Below are 20,971 nucleotides of genomic sequence, written 5' to 3' on the forward strand. Positions count from 1 at the left end.
TGGTGCGGTGGGAAGGAGGACGCTGATTGGTGGATAGGCGACGTTGGTGACATCATACAGGAAGTTTTTGGAGCCGGATCGTCGGAGCATCTTCTACAGCAACCTTAGCTAACCTGACACTAAAAAAATGCAAAGTGCGGAGGGGAAATACACCGATCTAATTCAGGTAACGTCGTCTACTTTGTTACGCAGATTGCAGGCAAACAGGCGAAACATAAACAATGCGGACAGGCTGAAGATTTGAGCTGGTACCGGCCTCTGTCTGTCAGACTCTGTTGATGTTGGTTTGCTTTTGCAGGGCTGGACCATGTGGCTGTGAGCGGTATGCCATGCAGAGGAGACACAGCAGCAACACGGATGGCATGCCCTCTGAAAGGTGGGAAGAAGAGCTCTCAGAAACTGTGTTACATTCAGACACTATAGCCAAGTGTATGTGGACATCAGGGGCGTAACACCAATTTCTGGGCCCTGTGCAGTCTCTGTGGGCTTCCCCACCCTTCCTCTCTTGATCCATGTCTCTTTCATGCACCATCTTTTAATTTTTTTACAAATTCATTTTGCTTCCTTTTTTGTTTTGGAACCCTGATTTCTCTCTCTCATACACATTTCCCACCAAAATTAGAGCATGCACGCAGGATTTTCAAACACAGGTAAACCTGTTAATGACTGCATTCCCACTGCCAGTAAACACACCGCTCCAGCACCCGAGTCTGCCTTTCTGTCCGTGTGACATCACAGACAGGAGAACGGTTAAACGGTAGACAGGAACTGAGGTTTTTGAAAACTTTTCAGTGTTTTCTCCTCTTAATATATTTCTTACTTATTCAGTCTCTCTTTTAAACTTGGGGCAGATGTATTTGGATTGGTGCTTTAGCGCTGCTTAGGAGGAGATGGATGGTAATTGGTGACGGCGCTGTCGGTGCTCCATTGCATCTCACTAGTTTATTCAGCCAATTTTAACTTAGTTATGGTGATAATTTCAAAATAAAAACCTTTTTATTCCAGACATACAGCCTGGGAGGGCTTTGTTTTTGTTTGGCAAGGCCTCTGTTCAAAATTGCAAAGTACTGTCTACACAGCTGTATAAGTGCAAAAGTCAACCTCATTTTTAACCTGTTTCACTGCAGCGGCTTGTACTTGAAAGGGTATTTTTGTTATCTTGCATATGCCTACCATCTCCCTGCAGTCATCAAATGTTTGCCCGGACCGAAATCAATATATTATTACTAATAATTTCACAGACTGTGCAAGCCTCTGCCTGGAACCTGCAGCGTTCAGCACAGTATGTTGCAGCAAAGAAAAAGAGCAGAACAGACTGTTATAGTCTGTGGAAATATTCAGTAATATATGAAAAGATGAGGAGTAACAAAAAAGCGCTGAGGTCACAAGGGGCGTTGGGTAAGGCCATTTCCCGTTTCAGCATGAAATACAAAGCCAGATCCATATAGAAATGGTTTACCTAGTTTGGTGTAAAAGAACTTGACTGATCTGCACAGAGCCCTGACCACAACCCCATCCAGCAAACATCCTTGGGATGAACTGGTAGCCAGACCTTATCACGCAACATCAGGGGTGGATTTTACTATTGCTGAATGCCACTAATTCCCTGCCGCCACGTTCACCTTTCTTACCCCGAGAGTGGAGCCTTCCCAGAAGAGGAAGCTGTTACAGCAGCAGAGTAATACCCATGATTTCAAAATAGGTGTCCAACAATCATTATTGGGTTTAAAGGGATAGTTTGGCATTTTAAAAGTGGGGCTGTTTGAGATACCTATGTTTAGTAAGTGTATTACATACACTAGCTGGCTGTTGGCCGACCACCAGCTACTGCATATAAAACATTGACTAAAAGTATCACAAGTATCAAATACAGCTTCACTTAAAAAGTCCCAAATTATCCTTTTAATGTTTGGGTGTCCACACACTTTTGGTCATATAGTGTATGTCATGTGTTGACACAGCGGTATCTACAAGGAAATGAGCCTTCCTTACCCATACAGAGACATCATATTTTAAAATCCCTTTTAACACTTAAAAAATCCCTTTTAAATAGTGCAGGGAAATTAGTTAGAACAACTACACTTCATGAGTAATCAACTTAAAACTTGTGTTCATAATTATGGTAATTAAGTAGCTTACATTGCCATTGTTATAAACACAAGTTTTTAAGTTGCTTGCTCATTAGAATGAATTGTCACAACAGTTTTTTTTCACATTATTTTAGAGGATTTTTTAAATGAAATTTCTTAAAATATTACACATTAAAAAACAATACTATTTATGATATTAAAGAAGTATAGCCATCATCTAGACAATTTTTACATTTTTTTATCTCCACTTGTTTTCTTAACTCAGGAGCCGAAGCCAAACTCTGGGATCAGAGAGCAGTCTGGATGAGGGTGGTGTGTTCGACTGCCTGAAGCCCGACTCCCCCGCCTCACCCCAGCAGATCTTCTCCGGCCTGGTGGGTGTCCCCTCAGGCTCCGTCTCCTCTGCCCAGTTCCAGGCAGCCGGCTTAGTCCTGGGCTCTCCCCCTGAAGTTTTTATCCAGATGACTGCATCGTCCAGAGAAGAAGGAGGCCCCCACCGCACGGAGGGCGGACCTTTTCTCCCCCGGCCTCCCCCGCACCACCATCACCACCACCACCACTTCCACCACCAGCCCCTGCAGCACAGGACCTCCTCTCTGCTCCAGCAGGCCACCACGGCGGCCGGCTCGGAGAGGCACAGCTCCAGGGAGGAGGCCCAGGAGGACCCGTCCACCCCGGCCCCAGCCCTGTCGGAGCTGAAGGCGGTGGTCACGTGGCTGCAGAGGGGCTTCCCCTTCATCCTCATTCTGCTGGCTAAAGTCTGTTTTCAACATAAACTAGGTACATAAACATGTGGAGTAATAATGCTGCTAACGGTGACTTTTAGTACACTTCTTACAACAAACACCTCTCTCCTGCAGGTATTGCTGTGTGTGTGGGCATGGCCAGCACATTCGCCTATGCCAATTCTACGTTTAGGCACCAAGTGTCATTACGGGTAAAAAAATTACTTTTTTTTGACCTGCTGCGTTTTTTTTCAGACATCGACTACATCTGGTATTTTCCACTGTTAACTTAATCCAATACAGTCACTGATACACACTTCATCTTAGATCAAACTCAGGCTGAGCTTTTTTTTTCTTCTTTGAATCGGGGTTGTATGGGGTACTCATTCATAGTCAGTGTATAACATGCAGTAGATGCTGGGTGGGATGCCCCAAATTTGGAGAAGCAGGCAGGAGCGTCGACATGGAAGCTAAGCGATGTACCGCAGTGGATGGGGTCTTCAACAGAACAAACTTCGCCACCTAAAGATCAAATTGCAGAGCATTTTCACCACTTTAGCTGTCTTTCAGACACTCTAATCTGACAGGGAAGCTGTTAACAGCTTTAATTTCTAGCTCTTGCAGTTCTTACTAAAACCACCAGACTTCATTAACAAAAACAGTAATTTTAGCTCGCTGAACACAAGAGCTGCTGACGTCTGCTGTAGGTAATACACCGACTATGGTGCCTCATACAACCCCACTTCAAAAGATACAAACTACCCATTTAAAGGATAAGGCTAGTTATTATGTTATGATTATTAACAAATACCACAAAAAGAATCAAATCAACAATTTTAGTCCATCTCTCAATATTTTCCAACGTCCGACCCTGTCTGTGGCTGACAGCCCAAAGGCCATTCTTTGAAACTGATGCCGTTCATTTTTTAAAAATGGGTTGCAAGAATAGTTACATTTTTAGAAAAGTCTGAGTAATTACCTGAAACTACTGGGCACTATAAGTTCATCAGATAGTACTCGAGTGAATAGTTGTGTATTTGCAGCAGTGGGAGGGTGTAACCTGTAATGAAAATGTAACCAAAAACTCATTTTCTGCATTTGAGAAGACATTAAATGCCCCCAGAGCATTCTGTAGCGAATAGATGATGGTACATTGTACACACAAGCTCACACTCAGACAAATTAATAATGCACTGAGTGTAATAAACTATTTTTTTTTAATATAATTGCAAAAATTGCAGTTTTAGATGTACTAGATGCTGCTAAAATGTGTCTCTTTTATGTTGCCAGGCGGATCGTTCTGTATTTGTTGCTCTGTGGATCATCATGTTCCTTGCAGGGAACATAGTTTATATCTACTACACGTTTAGTCACGAGGAGCTGCACAACAGGTAGAGCACCAGCAGGTTTTTTTTACAGTTGCTCTGTGTGATTTTTAAAAAATTTTTTTGCCTGCCATCTTTTTTTTCTTTCACTTCGAATATTTAGGTTTTTCCATTCATTTTGTGTTGTGTAAGTCTTTTCATTTTACTTCCATTTTCTTTAGGGAGCGTTCCTGTTCTTGTCTGGTCTTGTCCTGTGAGTATTTTGTGTTAATTTCATTATTTTGTGTCTTACATTGTGTTAAACATTTGCCTTTCTGTTGCTTGTCATTCACCCGTCGTTGAAAAATACCCGACCATGTAACAACTCTTCTCAAGCTTGTTTTCTTTTTTCTTCTAGCCTCATATTTGCCAAGCCCAACCTCGACAGCTTTGACTTCTTTGATCTGATCTGGGCGGTGGGCATCACCGACTTCGTCCTTAAATACTTCACCATCGGCCTGAAATGCTTCGTCCTCTTTTTGCCTAAGATTATTCTGGCCTTCAAATCCAGGGTAAGAAATCCACCATTCTGAGTCTTAGTACATCCACAGAAAATGTGACTGAAATGTGATTGTTTTTAACATGTTCTCACAAGACACTTTTTACAGTTTACAATATGTGAATCCCAGCATTAGTGTTGTGGGGAAAAATCAATACATAGTATAGAACAATGTACAGTGCTGCGATATTTTGAGTCACAGTATTGTATCTATACAAGGAAACCAAATACAGGTTTTATTTTTTGTAAATGTAAAGCATTCATTTTGCAAATACAAATTAAACATTTGGTAGCCTATTAGAATATTAAAATCAATTGCTTTTTCAGTCCATTAGACACATTTTGCTGCAATAAAAATGACTGAGATAAACAGAATGAAAACTTTATTTTATTAGATTAAACTGATGATAAGAAAAAAATCACAATATGTTTAATCCCCTACTCAACATACAGTTGTAATGTCATTGTAATAGCTGTCGCTTTCCTTTGTTTTACATCACTGAATCCAAAATGTATCTGGACATTGTAAGTTGTATCGGTTTTTCAGTTTTTTTCTGTCACATGGTAGACATTGAAAAGATAATGCTTAAACTATTGAAATGATGGTTATTGTAGTAAGTTACAATGAAAATAATTTTTAATCCCAGCTTTAACTGGGAGCATTCATCCAAACTGCAGCAAATGCTTACAGCTTATTGCCCAACAAGTTTATGACAAACAGACCTTTGTACATTTTATCAGCTGACAGCAAGAAAAAAAAGAAGATTTAGACCCACTTTGAACCTTAGTTTCGAGGGCAGTACCACCTAAATTACGAACGTTATTTCCATGGCAGAGGAAAGTTAAATCAAAATTCTCTCTCTCTCTCAAAGTCAGAAACCAGAGAAGGACAATGGCCTCTTTTATGAACCCACAGTTTTTCTTTTTTTAAACCTAAATGAGCTTTTAGTCTTTCGGACACAGAAAATGTTCCCGTATACTGAAAACATAGAACATCTTTCCCAATTCAGTGTCTATGGAGCCACTCGTACCCTATGAAATCACATATTTATGTTTTAATACTCTAATGTTTTGAATTTGAGCCAAGTTCTAAATGTTTATTAATAGTTTTGGATTGTCTCTGATCATGAATGAATGGCTTTATTTTTAACAAAAATTAAAACATATTTTAAACAAACAAACAAATGTAAAGTGTCCGAAAAGGAGTAGGTAAAGGTAAAACTTATATATCTCTACCCCCTTCTCACTTTTTTTTCATATAGTATTTCAATAAAGTTTACAAACCACCCAGTTAAATAGATGAATAACTATCCCAGGTTTATTTACCCCACAGGAGTGACTTGACTTGAAAATGAGCGCAGTTTCCCTTGAAAACAAACCTAAATTAGGTCATCTCATATGGCTGTAACTCTTGAACGTCTTGCAGCTGCTTCACAGTAAAAAGCCTTAATGCTAGAAAAGGCATGCAGGGGTAGATTTTTCTCTTTGATCACCTTACTGAAAGTGTAGACCAAGAAAGTTCTTGATGACAGGCTTAAAAGGCATCTAACCTGAGTTCAGACTGTGGTAAACTAACATTCATTCTCAACAACGTTACGCAGACAATGATAGAGTTACAGGAAGTTCACTGTCAAAGTTGTGAAACTTTGTAGATAATTTTTTTTAAAAAAAGAAGAAAATCTGCTCAACTATGATGAAATACTCGGCTGAGTGAAGAAAGTGCTAAAGGGTCGCAGTGTGAAACTGTTTTGTATTCATAAGGTTTTAAACGGTACTCCTTAGGTGAGCTTGAGCAACGTGGGTGTGTGCGTGTGCAGTTAGTCTGGCCTGAGGCTACAGAATATGACTGCAAACACACACACACACACACACACACACACACACACACACACACACACACACACACACACACACACACACAGACAGACTTTGATTTCCATACAGCGTAGCTCCTATTCCAAGCGTGTGTTTGTGTGTCGGATGTGGGGAGGAGGAGGGGGGGTTACAAAGTATTAGGATTACATTTTCCACTGATAAACAGACCTGCGGGCCTATCAGAACCACGGCAGCCAGCAACTGAGCAAATTTGCCCTCGAGGGGATTGCATGGGTGAGGTCATCCCTCCCTGGAGCTGGACCATTACCTGTACCCTCCACACACACACACACACACACACAGAGATATACTACACAAACGTACAGAATTTGACAGCTTTGATGGGACACATGTTGAGTTTTACAGTCCCAGATTTTATCATAACTATCTTCCTGTATGAAAGCCAAACAGTCACATTTATTCTGAACTCCATCAAGTCAGCCTTCATTACTGCATCCAACCGCAGATACACTAATGATCTGACATAATCACTGCAGTCAGCGCAAGTCTGCACAAGTGTTAGCAGGCTCACATACAGAAGTTCCATGACGGCTTCGTTTTAGAGGCTTAGAGAGGTTGTATCTACCCTTGGTTATGAGTATTATTGTGTTTTGCGTGGCAGTGTTATTAGTTTATATTGTCTTGATAATGTATTTCCTTGGTGCAAGAGGTTTCTCTGAGGCCCATGCAGTAGTTCCTGGATTTGGTGTTTGTAATATCGATCTGTGGTTTATTTTCTGCTCTGCTTGGTGCTGCTCTTCATGTCTGTTCTGTCGGCCTTGAGCAAGATTTAATCGCAGAGACTCTGCAGCTCTTCATCAGTAGCATGAGTCAAAGGTCAAGTGGAGTTACAAGTAGCGATTAGCTTTTATACTGATTAATTCCTTCTTTTAAAAATGCTGATAAACTGTATAATTGTTTATAAAATGCGAATGGAAAAATTGACCATCACAGATACAAGACTTAAAAAAATCTAATGTTCCTAAGGGACAATTGTCTTTGCAGATATTATGCAACACAAATATATACAATACATTATACAAATCACAGCACAAGATCTTTATCTTCAAACCCAGTATCATGAATTGTGGAAAAAGAAAAAAAAGGGACATAATGACATGACATCCAGGGATAGATTTTTTTAAAAAAACCAATAGCACATGATACAAAGGACAGTCTGTACCCATTAGAAGTACCTTTGGGGAGACTCAAAGGGGAGAGTCCAAGGTGACATCTGAGTTGTGCTTATTTACTTTGATCAGTGGTCCAAAATCCAAAGGGAACTAGTAGTGTGAGCACTGTTTGTGTGGCATTTTTTCCCCTGATAATCAACTGAATTTATTAATTTTATTATTAAAGCCAAATCAAATGGACAAAATCAAATTGAACTGTTTTCTTTGGAATAAGCAGAAAAAGAACTTGTTGCAGGGTGACATTGATAATTCGATATCGTGATATGAGACTAGATATCGTCTTAGATATTTGATGTCATAACTGTTGTCTTTTAAATTATTTTAAGGATTATGTACACTGATGTCATGTAATGTATTTTTTTGAGACTTGCTGTTTTAGCTGCTCTTATATTTCACTTAATCCACTTGGTACTTCTATCCATATTGTTATTTTTTTTTCATTGTGTATATATTTTTGAAAGCACCAATAATCAACCCGACAGTGTTGTCGCAATATTGAGGTATTTGGTAAAAAAAAAAAAAATATTGTGATGTTTGATTTTCTCCATATCATGCAGCCATGGTACCAATTGAAGTTAAAACTTTAAGGTACCCTGTGGAGTTTTGGAAAACTAGTAGGACTAAAATGCTCAACTACAGTCTGTGAGCTCCACCCTCTCGTCCTAATATGTTCACATTTGGCTCCAAAAACATGTGATGGCAACAACTGAAATGCCAGACTTAAGGCTTCAAAACAGCAGCCCACAAACCGATGGATGACGTCACAGAAGTTACATCCATCAGTTATACAGTCTATGGTTTCGGCAAGAAACAGTAAATGTACATGTAACTTCTGTTTGCGGACAATAGAAGGTCACAGGACGCATTAAAAGAAAGTTTGTAAGATATAAATTATATATGATAGCGCTGGCCCACAGTTTTGTTGAATAATAATTTCTGATTGGCACAGCAAAAAAAAAATGTGTAGCCGTAACAGTTTCAAACCAAATTTTAAACCCTAGCTCACTCCCCCCGAAGAAGATAGATGAATAATCTTGCAGCTTAAAATGTCAAGTATGTGTTTCTGTATCTGTTTCTGTGTGTTTCTTTATCTATTTCTGTGTGTTTCTGTATCTGTTTCTGTGTGTGTCTGTATCTGTTTCTGTGTGTTTCTGTATCTGTTTCTGTGTGCAGAGAGGATAAAGAGATCAGACAGAGTAATGAAACCAAATAAGCAGGAAACCACTGAAACAAGGCCTGCAGTGGAGCTTTCTCAAACTCCTTGGCTTGTGTCCAAACTTTAGATTTGACAGTTTTTGCGTGGGCGTGATGGGCACTGTGGGATATGAGGCTGAGGGGACAATAAGGAAGATGAATTAGCCACTAGCAGAGGCCTTCCTCCCCGACCAACCTGGCTGCTGGTGGCTCTTTACCCACAGTCATCAATCTCTGTCAGCCAAAATCCAGGAAGTCATTATGCAAGCTGGGGTGCCAAGGGGGCCATTGGGGAATCAAGTTTGCCTTCATTTCAGTCGCCTCTGTTTTATACCTTCCCCAATTCACTTAGTGCACTTTGTGGCAGTCAGAAGTTCATTTTTTCTCTGTGATTATTTAGGGATGGGGTCCTTTAAAGGCTGCTAGCAAGCCCCCGTAGGGCTGGGTTTTGTGGGCACTGGGTAGCAGGTGGAAAGAGCCGCTGCCAGTTTCCCTTGTAGTGTGGGGAAATTGCCTGTACTGCTGTGAAACTGCGGAGCTCTGGACAGCAGCCATGTTTGGGCTGGAGGCATGCTGTTTTAAGCTTTTAATACCGCACTGCTCTTGACTAGATAGAAGAGTGGCCCGAAGCTGTTGAGCTCTTTCTGGTTTTTGGACAGCTAGTGAGTGGATCAAAGAAAGAATACATGTTGTCTTAATTTAGGATTTCTGCATTAAGTTAAGATTGCAAAGGTCTGTTATTTTTGTTGGTTCATCTTCAGAAACTTCCTGTCAAATTAGATAAATATGAAGAGGCACATTCACAGTGACTGTGGTAATGAACACTACGTTTGACTGCCGCATCTACTGTAAAGAGGCCTCCTCTAATGTAGCTTTGTGTCTTTGTCCAGGGTAAGTTCTACCTGCTGATCGAGGAGCTCAGCCAGCTGTTTCGGGCCCTTGTACCCATCCAGCTGTGGTACAAGTACATCATGGGAGAGGACCCGTCCAACAGTTACTTCCTGGGAGCCACACTCATCATCATCTACAGCCTTTGCAAGGTAATCGGTGCCTGGCGGTAAAGATTAATATTGTTTTCATGCCTCCACGCCAACGATAGCCATGGCTGGAGGCATTATGTTTTTGGGTTAACAGTCTGTCTGTCCCGTTCTTGCATGATATCTTAAGAGCTCCTCAAGGGTATTTCTTCAAATTTGGCACAAACGTTGACTTGGACTTAAGGATAAACTGTTTAGATTACGGTGGTCAAAGATCACTGTGACCTCACATAGCATGTTTTTGGCAATAACTCAAGAATTTATACGCTAATTATGACAAAATTTCACACAAATGTCTAATTGAATAAAACGATTAACCGTTCGAAACCTGGATCGTCATCAGGTTTTTTTTCTTTTTTGTGTGCTGCATTCAGGCACATTTCACAAGCTATCTGACCTTTTGAAACGTATTTCTTATTTAACTGATTTCTTTTCAAAAACAGGCAATGACCAACTTGGCAAGACATGTCTTTTGCAAGAAATAAGTTAAATGTGACAAGAATATGTTAGAGGCTTTACCGGAAGCTTCTGAAGTTTGTGGTCCCCTACAAGAGGTCACGGGATCATTCAGGTCAAACAAATATCTTACTTAGGGCGTAGAAATGTTTTCAGCAAGTCTCAACGCAGTATGAGACATTTATGATTTATGCAATAAGATTCAGAAGAAATTTTGTATGCATAGCTCACATTTTTGCTCCAGGGTGGAGCTCAAGGAAAGTAAAAGATATTTTATGCATCACTTTCCTAAAAAACAATGTATAGACTCATACAAAAGTAATCCATCTCAATCATCATTTATGACCCATTAGAAGTGTATGGCTGAGTATTTATCTGCAGAGACTCTGCTCTCTACCTGTATTTTCTTATTTTCTTCTTTTGCTGTGGTTTCCACGTTCTTGGGCACAGCATGCTGGTGAGGTCAATACTTTGTAAGAAGATAGTGATAATATAATACAATATAATATACTAGAATCTAATACAATACAATGCAATGCAAAATGATACGATACAATATAATATAATATAATATAATATAATATAATATAATATAATACAAGTCATATAATGTAATGTAATATAATGTGATATAATATAACCAGAATAAAAATAATTGTTGTTGTAATTATTGAAATTACTGGAAGGGGAAGAGTGAAGGAGACAGAAAGTCTACAATAAAAGGTCACAGTTAGGTGAGTTAGTGAGCAGTTGCACAAAGAAACTTACAAAGACTTATTGAGAAAAAGAGTTGTAGAGTTAGGCGTCACTTTCGAGTAACAACATCTCCCAGGAAGCTGAAATGGCGAAACTAAGTAGCTGTTGGATGAAGGAAACTGTCAGTGATGTGATGATGAAACATTTACACAGTGAAGTTGTCACTATCATGTGCTCTGTAGTGTGTTGACAATTGTAGTCCAGACTTCTTTAAATAAACCAGTGATTCAGTGGATGGGGTTGTTGATGATGGGAATGTTGGGCTGAATTGGGTGGACAGTTTCCTGGGTGGGTGTGCGAAGGTGCAGCACTCTGGTGTTTTCCAAATAAGGCCATATTAGCAGTGTGTCAGCAGTAGAGTATGTGCTGATGTGCATGATGTGCGCCATCGGTTGGTAAATTGATGTCATGCTGTTTGTATCATACAGGACAAAAGTAAGATAACGTTTAGAAAGCAATAAAGGTCAGTGTGGTTTCTTTATTGTGAATAAATCACCGCGATGAGAGATGCTAAATTGCTGAGTTTCTTTGGAGAAAGTGCTGTCTTGCTGTTTAGGATGTTACATAAATGCATTTGTCAGATAAAGACCTGCACAATGTAGTTTTTAGCAATGCTTTTTCCGCTGGTTGCTCGTCCACCAAAGTGGACAGACATGGTGACACAGAGGTGCCATGGGAATTTTAGATTAAAGGCGTATCTTAAAGATGACGGATCGTTGGTCATTAAAACATATATGGATCCAGACTGGTGTATCAAAACAAGCTTTTTATTTTTGTCATTTAAATTGTTGTTGATTTTCTGTCAATGAGATATTCTACACAAAAAACATGTGACTTATAAAACAACAAACAAAACAAGAACAGAAAGACAGTCTGTGGTGACACAAACATAACACAGATGCATCAGTATGTACTTTAATGTCACAAGCTCTTAATAAATGGAAAGAAGTTATCCCAGACTTCAGAAAATGTCCCTTTTTTATTATTCATTCGAGCCAATAAGTATTCAAACAAGGCATCTCCTGTCATAAGTCTGATCCAGTCAGTGAATTCTGCACATTATAACCTTAAAAAATGGGAACACATTGGGCAGCTGTCGTTGTCGCTCTCATAAAAAAACTGACTGTGCTTTGTCTTGATTGTTTTGCAGTCTTTTGACATCTGTGGACGTGTGTCTGCCATACGCAAGGCCTTGGTCATGCTCTGCAGCTCTCAGGTCATTTTCAAACTAATTTAACTTTTTTTTTTTTTTTACATTTCAGTAAATACACACAAGCACACCCACTCATAGATATGCTCATCTTTGTGTTTTTGCATTGAGATATCAGAATAAATCTAAAAAAGCAAACGTTTAATCTATTAAATTTGACCTTGTGTCCTCTGCAGAGTTATGGAGTGAGAGCAGGCAGTCAGCAGTGCAGCGAGGCCGGCGATGTCTGTGCTATTTGTCAGGCTGATTTCAGAGACCCCATAGCCCTGCTCTGCCAGGTAAGGACTCGGTTACATAGTGACGAGGCTGCTGGACCTCTGAGGTTTGCTGTGTTGCACCTGTAACCAAACCTGACAGTGGAGTACATTCAGTGTCACAGCAGCAAAGTGAGCAGTGACACGTCTTTGGTAAAGACAAATATTTTCAGCTGTTCAATTGGACTTCGAGTCTATATTGGAAAGAAAATAAAAGAAAACATTTTCCTGTGTTTTTCATGCACATTGTTAGTAATTCTTAATGTATATTAAGTCGTGGTCAAAGGTCAGTATCAACTACTGAAAATCTCTCATGGATACAAGACGCTTGTGCAAGGTGGATCTTTAAGAGACTGTTTATTCCTACTTAGTAATAATCTTTAAATAACAGACAGACCTGAAAAAAACTTAACAACAGTTTATAGAGAGATACATTAGCTGTGTGTTTTCTGTCATTCTCTGTCGCAAAAATGCAACATGTGCGTGCACCGTATGTTCCTCTGCAGCACGTGTTCTGCGAGGAGTGCCTGTGTCTGTGGTTCGACCGGGAGAGAACGTGTCCGCTGTGCCGCTCCACTGTCATTGAGACCCTGCGATGCTGGAAGGACGGCACCACCTCGGCTCACTTCCAGATCTACTGAGACGACATCAAGCGTCCTCGCTCAGATGTGATTGTGCTGTTATACAGGTTAGACAATGGCGTGTCATTTATTTTGCTGGTTTATTTTAGTGCGGTAACTCTTCAAATCAGGGGAAGCGTAATTGCAGAGTGTAATTTTAGACGTTCATAATTTTTAGTGCGGACAAGGAGAGCGGCAAATGAAGTCACGTGCACAAACCAAATTATGATCATGGCATCACTTACTGAAAACATAAAACTTTTTCAATTTTACAATTGGACTGTTGTCATATCATTATTGCAGTAGTCAGTAGTTTGTGTTTCTGCCACTGTTGTTAACCATGAACATTTTATTTTACACACATGAAAATAGGATGTTACTTTGATTTAGTGTGTTTGCAATGTAAATAGTCACACTCACTCATTTTTTGGGGGGGTATACTCTATGATTTTGTTCCTTCAGCACAGTCCAAATGTTTTTTTGCGATGGGTTTTCGTCAGGACTTTTCAGATTTAGCCTTGTCTTTACCACTTTTGATGGCACATTTTTTGTATACTTTATGTTTTTGTCATATCTATATGCTGTCTTAATATATATTACCTGGCTCTTGTAATTCTTAAATTGGTATTTAACATGCATTTTATTTGTTTATTTTTAGTTTTACATTTTGCAGTGTTTATTTTTTAAATGGGATATTTACCCTTTAAATGGGATATTTACCCTGATTAGAAGAAAATAAAATTAAAAAAAAAAGTTCTTGGTTTTCAAACAGTTATTTAGGTTTTGAGTAATGAATGTAAGGTGGTGTGTGCCAGTAAGGCACCGTAATCACAACATTTTGTGGATTTGTATCAAATGTGGTGCAGATTTTGGCGTCAGTAGGATGACAGACATTTCCATACTTGCATTTGAGTTGACAGTAGGAGCTCATGTTCAGTAATCTTCCATGTTGCAATCTTCATTTCCCTTTTTTTCCTTGTAAATATTGTTAAAATGAGTCACTTCCTTTAGAACAGTCAGTCGTTGGTTGCATAATATACACTAAATTCAGAATGCACTGCAGAGTGTGGAGATTTCCAGTTTTAAATTAAAGCATTTTAGCGCACAATGGCACGTGTATTTCTTGTTTTAACCCTATAATGCCTGATGCCAGTTTTCTTGTGCTGCATTCAGATGCCTTTCACAAGCATTTAAACTTCTTAAACCTGAGAAAATTGGTTAGTTTTCTACCAAAAAACATGGGAGAAAAGATATTGAGCAACCTGGAGAAAGAAATGTCCTGCAAATGACACAAAAAATAAATAATAAAAGGTGAAATAAAGGACTTGAACATTATCTGAGGGTGGATTATTAGATATTGTTTAAAAGAAAACTAGAGAAAAGTGTCAAGAAAAATATATGTTCATAATTCTTTAAAAAAAATTGACTGATTTTCACATAATTTGCTCATAACATTTACTACTTTGTTGCTAATGTCTTTTGCTTATTGTTTTAGAAAAAAAATATTGGAATTTTTAAAATAATTTGTTAATTTTTGAGCTTTGTATTTTTAAGATGCTCATCATCGCCTTCTTCCCATGTTTCTAAAAGAAATCGAGCCATTTTTCTCAGGTTTCAAAGGGTCAATTATAATGACAGTTGCAGAAAAATTATTTCAGAAAGATTTTATTACTACTAAAAATCCATATGAAATATTTAATCAGTATAAATAGCACACACTTTATAAAAGACATGTATCAGTGCTCACATTACACTTGATATATCAGAGAAAAGCTTATTTCCAGAAATCACAGACAGCATTAACAGCTTCCTATGCACAGGTCCTGTATCTGACGAAAAGCCACTTAACACTGCCCCCGATAGATAATGCTAAAGCACAGGAGAATGTGTAAACATTGTCTAAACACTGTAGAAAACATCTATAAAAACATTCTTCCTCTCAGTATTGACACTTACAGTATAGCTTATGTAAAAAGGTACAGTGCATTATGAGGCTCATAAACAGCTCTATTTCAGTGCATCCTCTGCAGCCTCACATACATTTAAAGGTCGAGTCCAGGGATACTCAACTGGCTTTGCTCAGGTCCCACTTTTGCAAAATGACAAGAGACCAGGGGCCAGTCGCAGCAGCCCCTTTTCTAGAATTTTTAGACATTTCTAGGATTTTAGGATATGTCTGGGATTTTAGGACATTTCATGGATTTTAAGACATTTCTAGGATCTTCGTTTGTAGGATTGTATTTTTGGATTTTGGATGTTTCTAGGATTTTAGGATATTTCTGGGATTTTAGGATGTTTCTACGATTTCAGGATTTTTTTCAGCTCTTGGGACATTTCTAGGATTTTAGAACATCTATAGTGTTGTAGGATATTTTGCTGGATTTTAAGATATATCTAGGATTTGGGGACATTTTTAGAATGTTAGGATGCAGCTAAGATTTTTTTTTTTTTAAAGATTTCTAGTATTTTAGGATGTTTCTGGGATTTTAGGACATCAGGGGCTTAGCTAGGACCTCTGTCTGGGGGTGGGGGATTTTCCACTGGCACTTTAAAAAAAAGCTCTATTTTGATGCTGTTTTATGCACTCTGGCACCTTATTTATACTTAAAGTACAAAAACAATTCCCAGTGTGAACCACTTTATTTGTCTCGTGAATTAGAAAAAAAAGGTTGGGGGCGCCGCCCAGCATCCTACCGGGGACCTGAATTGTAAGTTGAGTATCACTGATCTAGTCGGTTAACCCCTTTGCCACTGATGCATTCACATCGTGGGAGGTGAAAATTCAAATGAGTCCTATTAGTAAGCTTTTCCCTCCACTCTACCAGGGGAGAATTACATCACCGCTTTTGTAACTGGGATGACAGAATCGGAGAGTCACGCAGGGGCAGGACGTGCAGCTGCAGGGCTGATGGGGTTCAGTGTTATAGTCAACTCGTTACAATTGCATCCACATCGGGCCTGAGGAAGTCTTCATGACACACGGAGTTTAGTCAGTCTTGAGATTTCGACTCCGTAACATGCAGTTTAACCCGCTTCCTCATTTTCCTCCTTCTGTTGGGGTTGAACTCGCTGCACAACTTCCACCCTGGACCGCATCCTGCATCCACAGCGCTTAGTGCAAATGATGTGAGCCCGTTTCTCGCGCATGGTCCTAAAGGCACCATCTGTATAAGATGCAATATATGCACTGAATTAGCATAAAGCATCAATAACCTGAATGCTTTTCAGATTAAGACAGTTGTTCATAACGAGTACAGAAGTGCCTCTAATTCCTCTTGTGATTTTCAGTCATTAATGTGATTTAGCATCTACCTCACTTATTCAAACACAGACTTGTTTCATCCTTTAAATGCAATTCTTTTTCCAAACCTGGTAACATTAACTGATTAAAATTAGGTACAAATTTAGGAACATATACAGCACACTTGAGACACAAATGAATGACCTCAACCTTAACATTTTAAAACAATTTCAAAATATGCACTAATCTTCCTGAAACATTATTTACATGCAAATCAGAAGCATTCAATTCAATTCTTACGTTCTGCCTGAGCTTTATGTGCATAATTTTGTTAACCTGAGACTTTTTTTGTGTGTAAATCTAACATAAAAGTGTAATGTTAAATAGTTTTTATGTGGTAATAAATCTCCTTTAAGGCTTAACTATGGCCGAATGCTTAATAATTTCATAATTAAAGCAATTAAAAGCACATGTTTTATGTAAAAACAAGTGTCTATATTACACTATTTATAAAGAATTTATAGGGTACTTGTGGTATATTGTCCCTGATACTTTAATTTACAGTATTGTGGTGTAGTCATTTTTCAAACTTTTAAAAGGATGTACAGCCATTTTTGTTTTACACTATTTACATTTAATTTTTTTTTTTACTCAATAACCTGAAAAGAAAGAAACCAGAACTTTTCTTAACCGAAGGAGAAAAAACTCCTTTCTAAAGTAGCTAACTAAATGTACAGCTCACAAACAAGCCTGCGGTTTACTTAAGCCTATTAACCATTTGAAACTATGAGCAACGAAAGAGGAAATGGCTCAAAAATGAACAAGAAATCAGTAAGAAAAATTACAAGAAAATTGCCTGAACATTGGCTTAGTTTAAAAAAACAAACAAAAACAAACAAACACACACATACACAAAAAGAAAGTTAAAAAACAACAAATAAATGGCATGAAAAAAATTCTTGTCATATGATTTTAATAAATAATAATTCAAATATATAACCACTCATTATAGATACTACTATTTGCTTTTCTCTAGTCTTTTTAAAAATACATTTCTAAAGCTTATTTCTTGCAATTTGTGGAACAATTTCTGAATTTCTTAGTGGCTCATTGCCTTTTCCCCCATGTTTTTTTTTGTAAATACCGAAGATATATATATTTTTTTCTTTTAAATTAGAAATTCAACACTACTCAGGTGACGTGACTATGTTTACGCACCTGTTGCTGGTGTTACCGCCTCGCGCCCTACAGGTGTCGCCTCGCGACGACCAGCACGAGCACGGTCAAATGTATGGCAGTGCACAGGAAGCTCTTCAGGTGGCCTCGCCCGCTCACCACCGCCGTCCCTCCTCTGCTGGCCCCGCAGCTGAAGCCCCGGTCCGCCTCTCCGGCCGTCCAGCTCTTCTCCAGCTGGTCCCCGATCCTCCGCAGGCGGGAGGCAAGCAGCTGAGCCACAGAGCACGGCGAGGGTCGGCGGGCACTGCAGGTGGAGTCACCGGGCAGGAGCAGAGGCTGGTCTATCGGCAGCCAGCACATCTTTGTCTGACACAACAAACCTTCTCTGTTTAAATCTTGAGGATAAATGACCCTCCTTCTCTTCTCTCATCAAACCTTGACTGTGTTCCCCTGTCTCTCCCTGTCTCTCCCTTTCTCTCGCTCTCCCTACTGTATTATTCATTACAGTGTCACATGGTGTGGGGTTTACATCATCTTTTCCCAAAAGAGACATGCAATGGTTAACTCTTGAATCTCTCCTGTCTGTTTTGATCGGAGTCTTTTGTTGTGGGGAACATTGTGTTCTCTGTTATTTTTATCTGTGAAAAAAACCCCCAAAACAAAACATTTTTAACGTGAAAACCCTTATGGCATAAAAAATAAAATTGTGTTGTTTATTTTTCGAAATATTGCCACTTGTGGCTATAAAAACATAATTTCACACGTAAGATTTTCCGCGTCTATAATAAAACTGCGGAATTAAAAGGTGGCGGAACTTATGTAGGGCGCGCGTTGTTGCTCGTCGGACCCCTTTGGGAGAAGGACATGTTGTTTGGCGGCGGCGGAAAGCCGTGGCTCTCCGTACGCGGTTTAAACAGCTAAAAGTCACACTAATCTGCTTTATAATACTCTAAAGTTATGTTTTTATGAACGATGATTGAGAAACATGGCGGAGGACGAGCTAGCTGCGTTCAGGGAGTGTTGGAAACAAGAATTAAAGAGCAACAAAGAGGAGCAGCGACTTGTTTGTGTTCCCCCCCAAGAAGTTCCCGGTCAGTCAGGAGAGAAACACCTGAAAAATAGGTATTTTGAAGACCTGGAAAATGTCGACAAGACCCGCAGCCCGCCAAAAACAGCAGAAGACGGTTGCACCGAGGACGAAGAGCGTGCTGTTGCAGGGAAAGCTGACTCCGAGGAGCAGCCTCAGTATGTGTCCATTGCACACAGTTTACTGGATGGGAGGACAAGTCCCCTGCTGGACAGGATCCAGGAGGAGAGGACCAGGAGAAAGAGACAGTATGATAACATGACCAACGAGTGCAGAGCGTCTCTGCAGCAGCAGCCGAAGAAAAAGGCCAAGAAAAAAGAGGAGCTGCTGGATCAACTCATTCAGGATCTGGTATGATGATACAGATCAGAATCAGAGCTACCTGGGAATTGTAGTTCGTTACACTCACTCTGCTGCCAGCACAGAGAATTATCGCAAGTACAAGCACAAGTATATAAAAATATAAAAACAGTAAACGCAACGCACACTTGATTCTCCATTTCTACTTTGTGTATACATTTTGTGTTCTGTATATTCTATGTTTCATTTTATATTTTTTTCTTCTATATTTTGTCTTATATCTTATTCTATTTAATTACTTTATTTCTTTTATTTTTCCTCTATAAATTGGCATCAAAACACCAAGTCCATTTCCTTCTGTATGTATATGTACTTGACAATAAAACCCGATTCTGATTCTGATTAGCATTGGTGTGCTTGGTGTGTAAATATTTAAAAATAAAATATGTATAGCACGCTGTGCATGTAAGTGTGCAAAAATATAAATGTAAGAATTACACTAATAAGCACTAATATGTGAATATTTAAGTTATAAAATGGATAATGTACTGTGTGTGTGAAGTGTGTAAAATATAAAACTGCGTTATGCTAAAATGCAGTGCATAAAACTAGTATGTAAGATAAAAATATAAATATGTGTGCAAAGCTGCAGCAATGAACAACAAGGATATAAATAAGCAAAAATAACAATAATAATAAATACATTTGTCAAATGTTAAATACAGCCTACATTGTAGAGTTGGAGGAATATATTGCACTTTTGAATAAATGCACAGAGGATTGCTGTAGCTGAAATATTGCACCAAATATTGCTGTTGAGACAGTGAGTTAAGACTGTAGTTAAGATGATAATGAATATGTGGACGGTGGTTGACCAGACTTAGCTCACTACATAATGTGTGTTGTGATTATTTCTTTTGCAGAATGAAGTCAACGACATTCCCTTTTTTGACATCGAGCTGCCGTACGAGTTAGCCCTGAAGATATTCCAGTATCTCAGCTGTGCTGAGCTGGGCCGTTGTGCACAGGTGAGCTACACAGATATATGTATATATAAAACTGTATTTGCCCCCATGGGAAAACAGTTTGGGGGTGAGGGAGGGGAAGGAGAGGGAGGAAAAAGGCAGTAAGAGAAATAATTTATTTATGTATGGATGTATGTAGAGCTGCAACAACAAATCTCTAAAATCGATTATAGTCGGTTATTAAATGTCTTTGCAATGAATGAAATTATCGAATCGAAAAAATAGAATAAGGAAATTAATCGAATCGTCTCGCGCGATTATTACTATTACGTCACTCGCTGTGTCGCGAGACTGCTTACGTCACACGCAGAAGCGGATGTTTTGAAGAGGCATGGCGGAGGCAGAGACGACGTTTCGTACGAAAACGTCAGATGTTTGGGAGCAGTTGACGTCATGCAAAACAAGGAAGTGTGTGAGCTGGAAAATATGCAAAAAGTGTCGACAAGAATACGACGTGTGTTCAGTTTTAAAGTAAGGAAACGTAACGGTATGCTGTAAAAGCTGTCAACATTTAGTTTTTGAATCGTTTCATATTTGATTTTGTAGTTGTTTATTACTTATAATTTAATATTCTTTTGACAGCTCAGGGAACCGCCTGTTTCTGCACTGCGCTATTTTGCACTGTCCTCAATGATAATCTTGTTTTTCATGTGTTCTATTTTAGAAATTCTTAATTTATATCAGCATTGATGAAGATTATCTAACTTTTAAACCTGACCAATTAAGTCATGTTTTATGTTATAGTAATATTGGGCTTAACTTAATTTTTTTCAATGCAATTTAAAAAAAAATCAGATTCACTTTATTGTTCCATCTTATCATATTAAAAAAGTCCAAAAAACCCTAACAAATGTGTTTGGTCTTGCCCC

General features: G+C 38.9%; 2 protein-coding genes and 1 long non-coding RNA gene across 3 annotated transcripts in view; 2 read left to right on the forward strand and 1 right to left on the reverse strand.

The window, feature by feature from the left end:
• The first annotated feature begins 18 nt into the window (after positions 1–18).
• Positions 19–14,381, forward strand: rnft2 (ring finger protein, transmembrane 2). The gene is made up of 10 exons (XM_042488881.2): positions 19–166; positions 299–376; positions 2,356–2,870; positions 2,951–3,027; positions 4,106–4,206; positions 4,538–4,691; positions 9,831–9,980; positions 12,340–12,405; positions 12,576–12,677; positions 13,160–14,381. The coding sequence occupies exons 2-10, from the start codon at positions 330–332 to the stop codon at positions 13,292–13,294; spliced, it is 1,347 nt and encodes a 448-aa protein (XP_042344815.1). The 5' UTR covers positions 19–166; positions 299–329; the 3' UTR covers positions 13,295–14,381.
• Positions 14,382–14,928: 547 nt separating this feature from the next.
• LOC148189697 (uncharacterized) lies at positions 14,929–18,428 on the reverse strand. The gene is made up of 2 exons (XR_015776375.1): positions 17,733–18,428; positions 14,929–16,437 (listed from the first exon to the last, which is right to left on the reverse strand). It is a non-coding gene; the product is annotated as an uncharacterized LOC148189697 (long non-coding RNA).
• Positions 18,429–18,500: 72 nt separating this feature from the next.
• fbxw8 (F-box and WD repeat domain containing 8) overlaps positions 18,501–20,971 on the forward strand; it is a 66,849-nt gene continuing 64,378 nt past the window's right edge. Inside the window, exons 1-2 of the mRNA XM_042488599.2 lie at positions 18,501–19,128; positions 20,001–20,105. Of these exons, the coding sequence (XP_042344533.2) occupies positions 18,676–19,128; positions 20,001–20,105 (558 nt within the window). The 5' untranslated portion in view covers positions 18,501–18,675. The remainder of the gene's footprint in view (positions 19,129–20,000; positions 20,106–20,971) is intronic.

Source organism: Plectropomus leopardus, chromosome 4 (assembly GCF_026936395.1).
Source record: "Plectropomus leopardus strain MGB_pleo_1.0 chromosome 4, ASM2693639v1, whole genome shotgun sequence".
In the NCBI taxonomy this organism is placed as follows: domain Eukaryota; kingdom Metazoa; phylum Chordata; class Actinopteri; order Perciformes; family Serranidae; genus Plectropomus; species Plectropomus leopardus.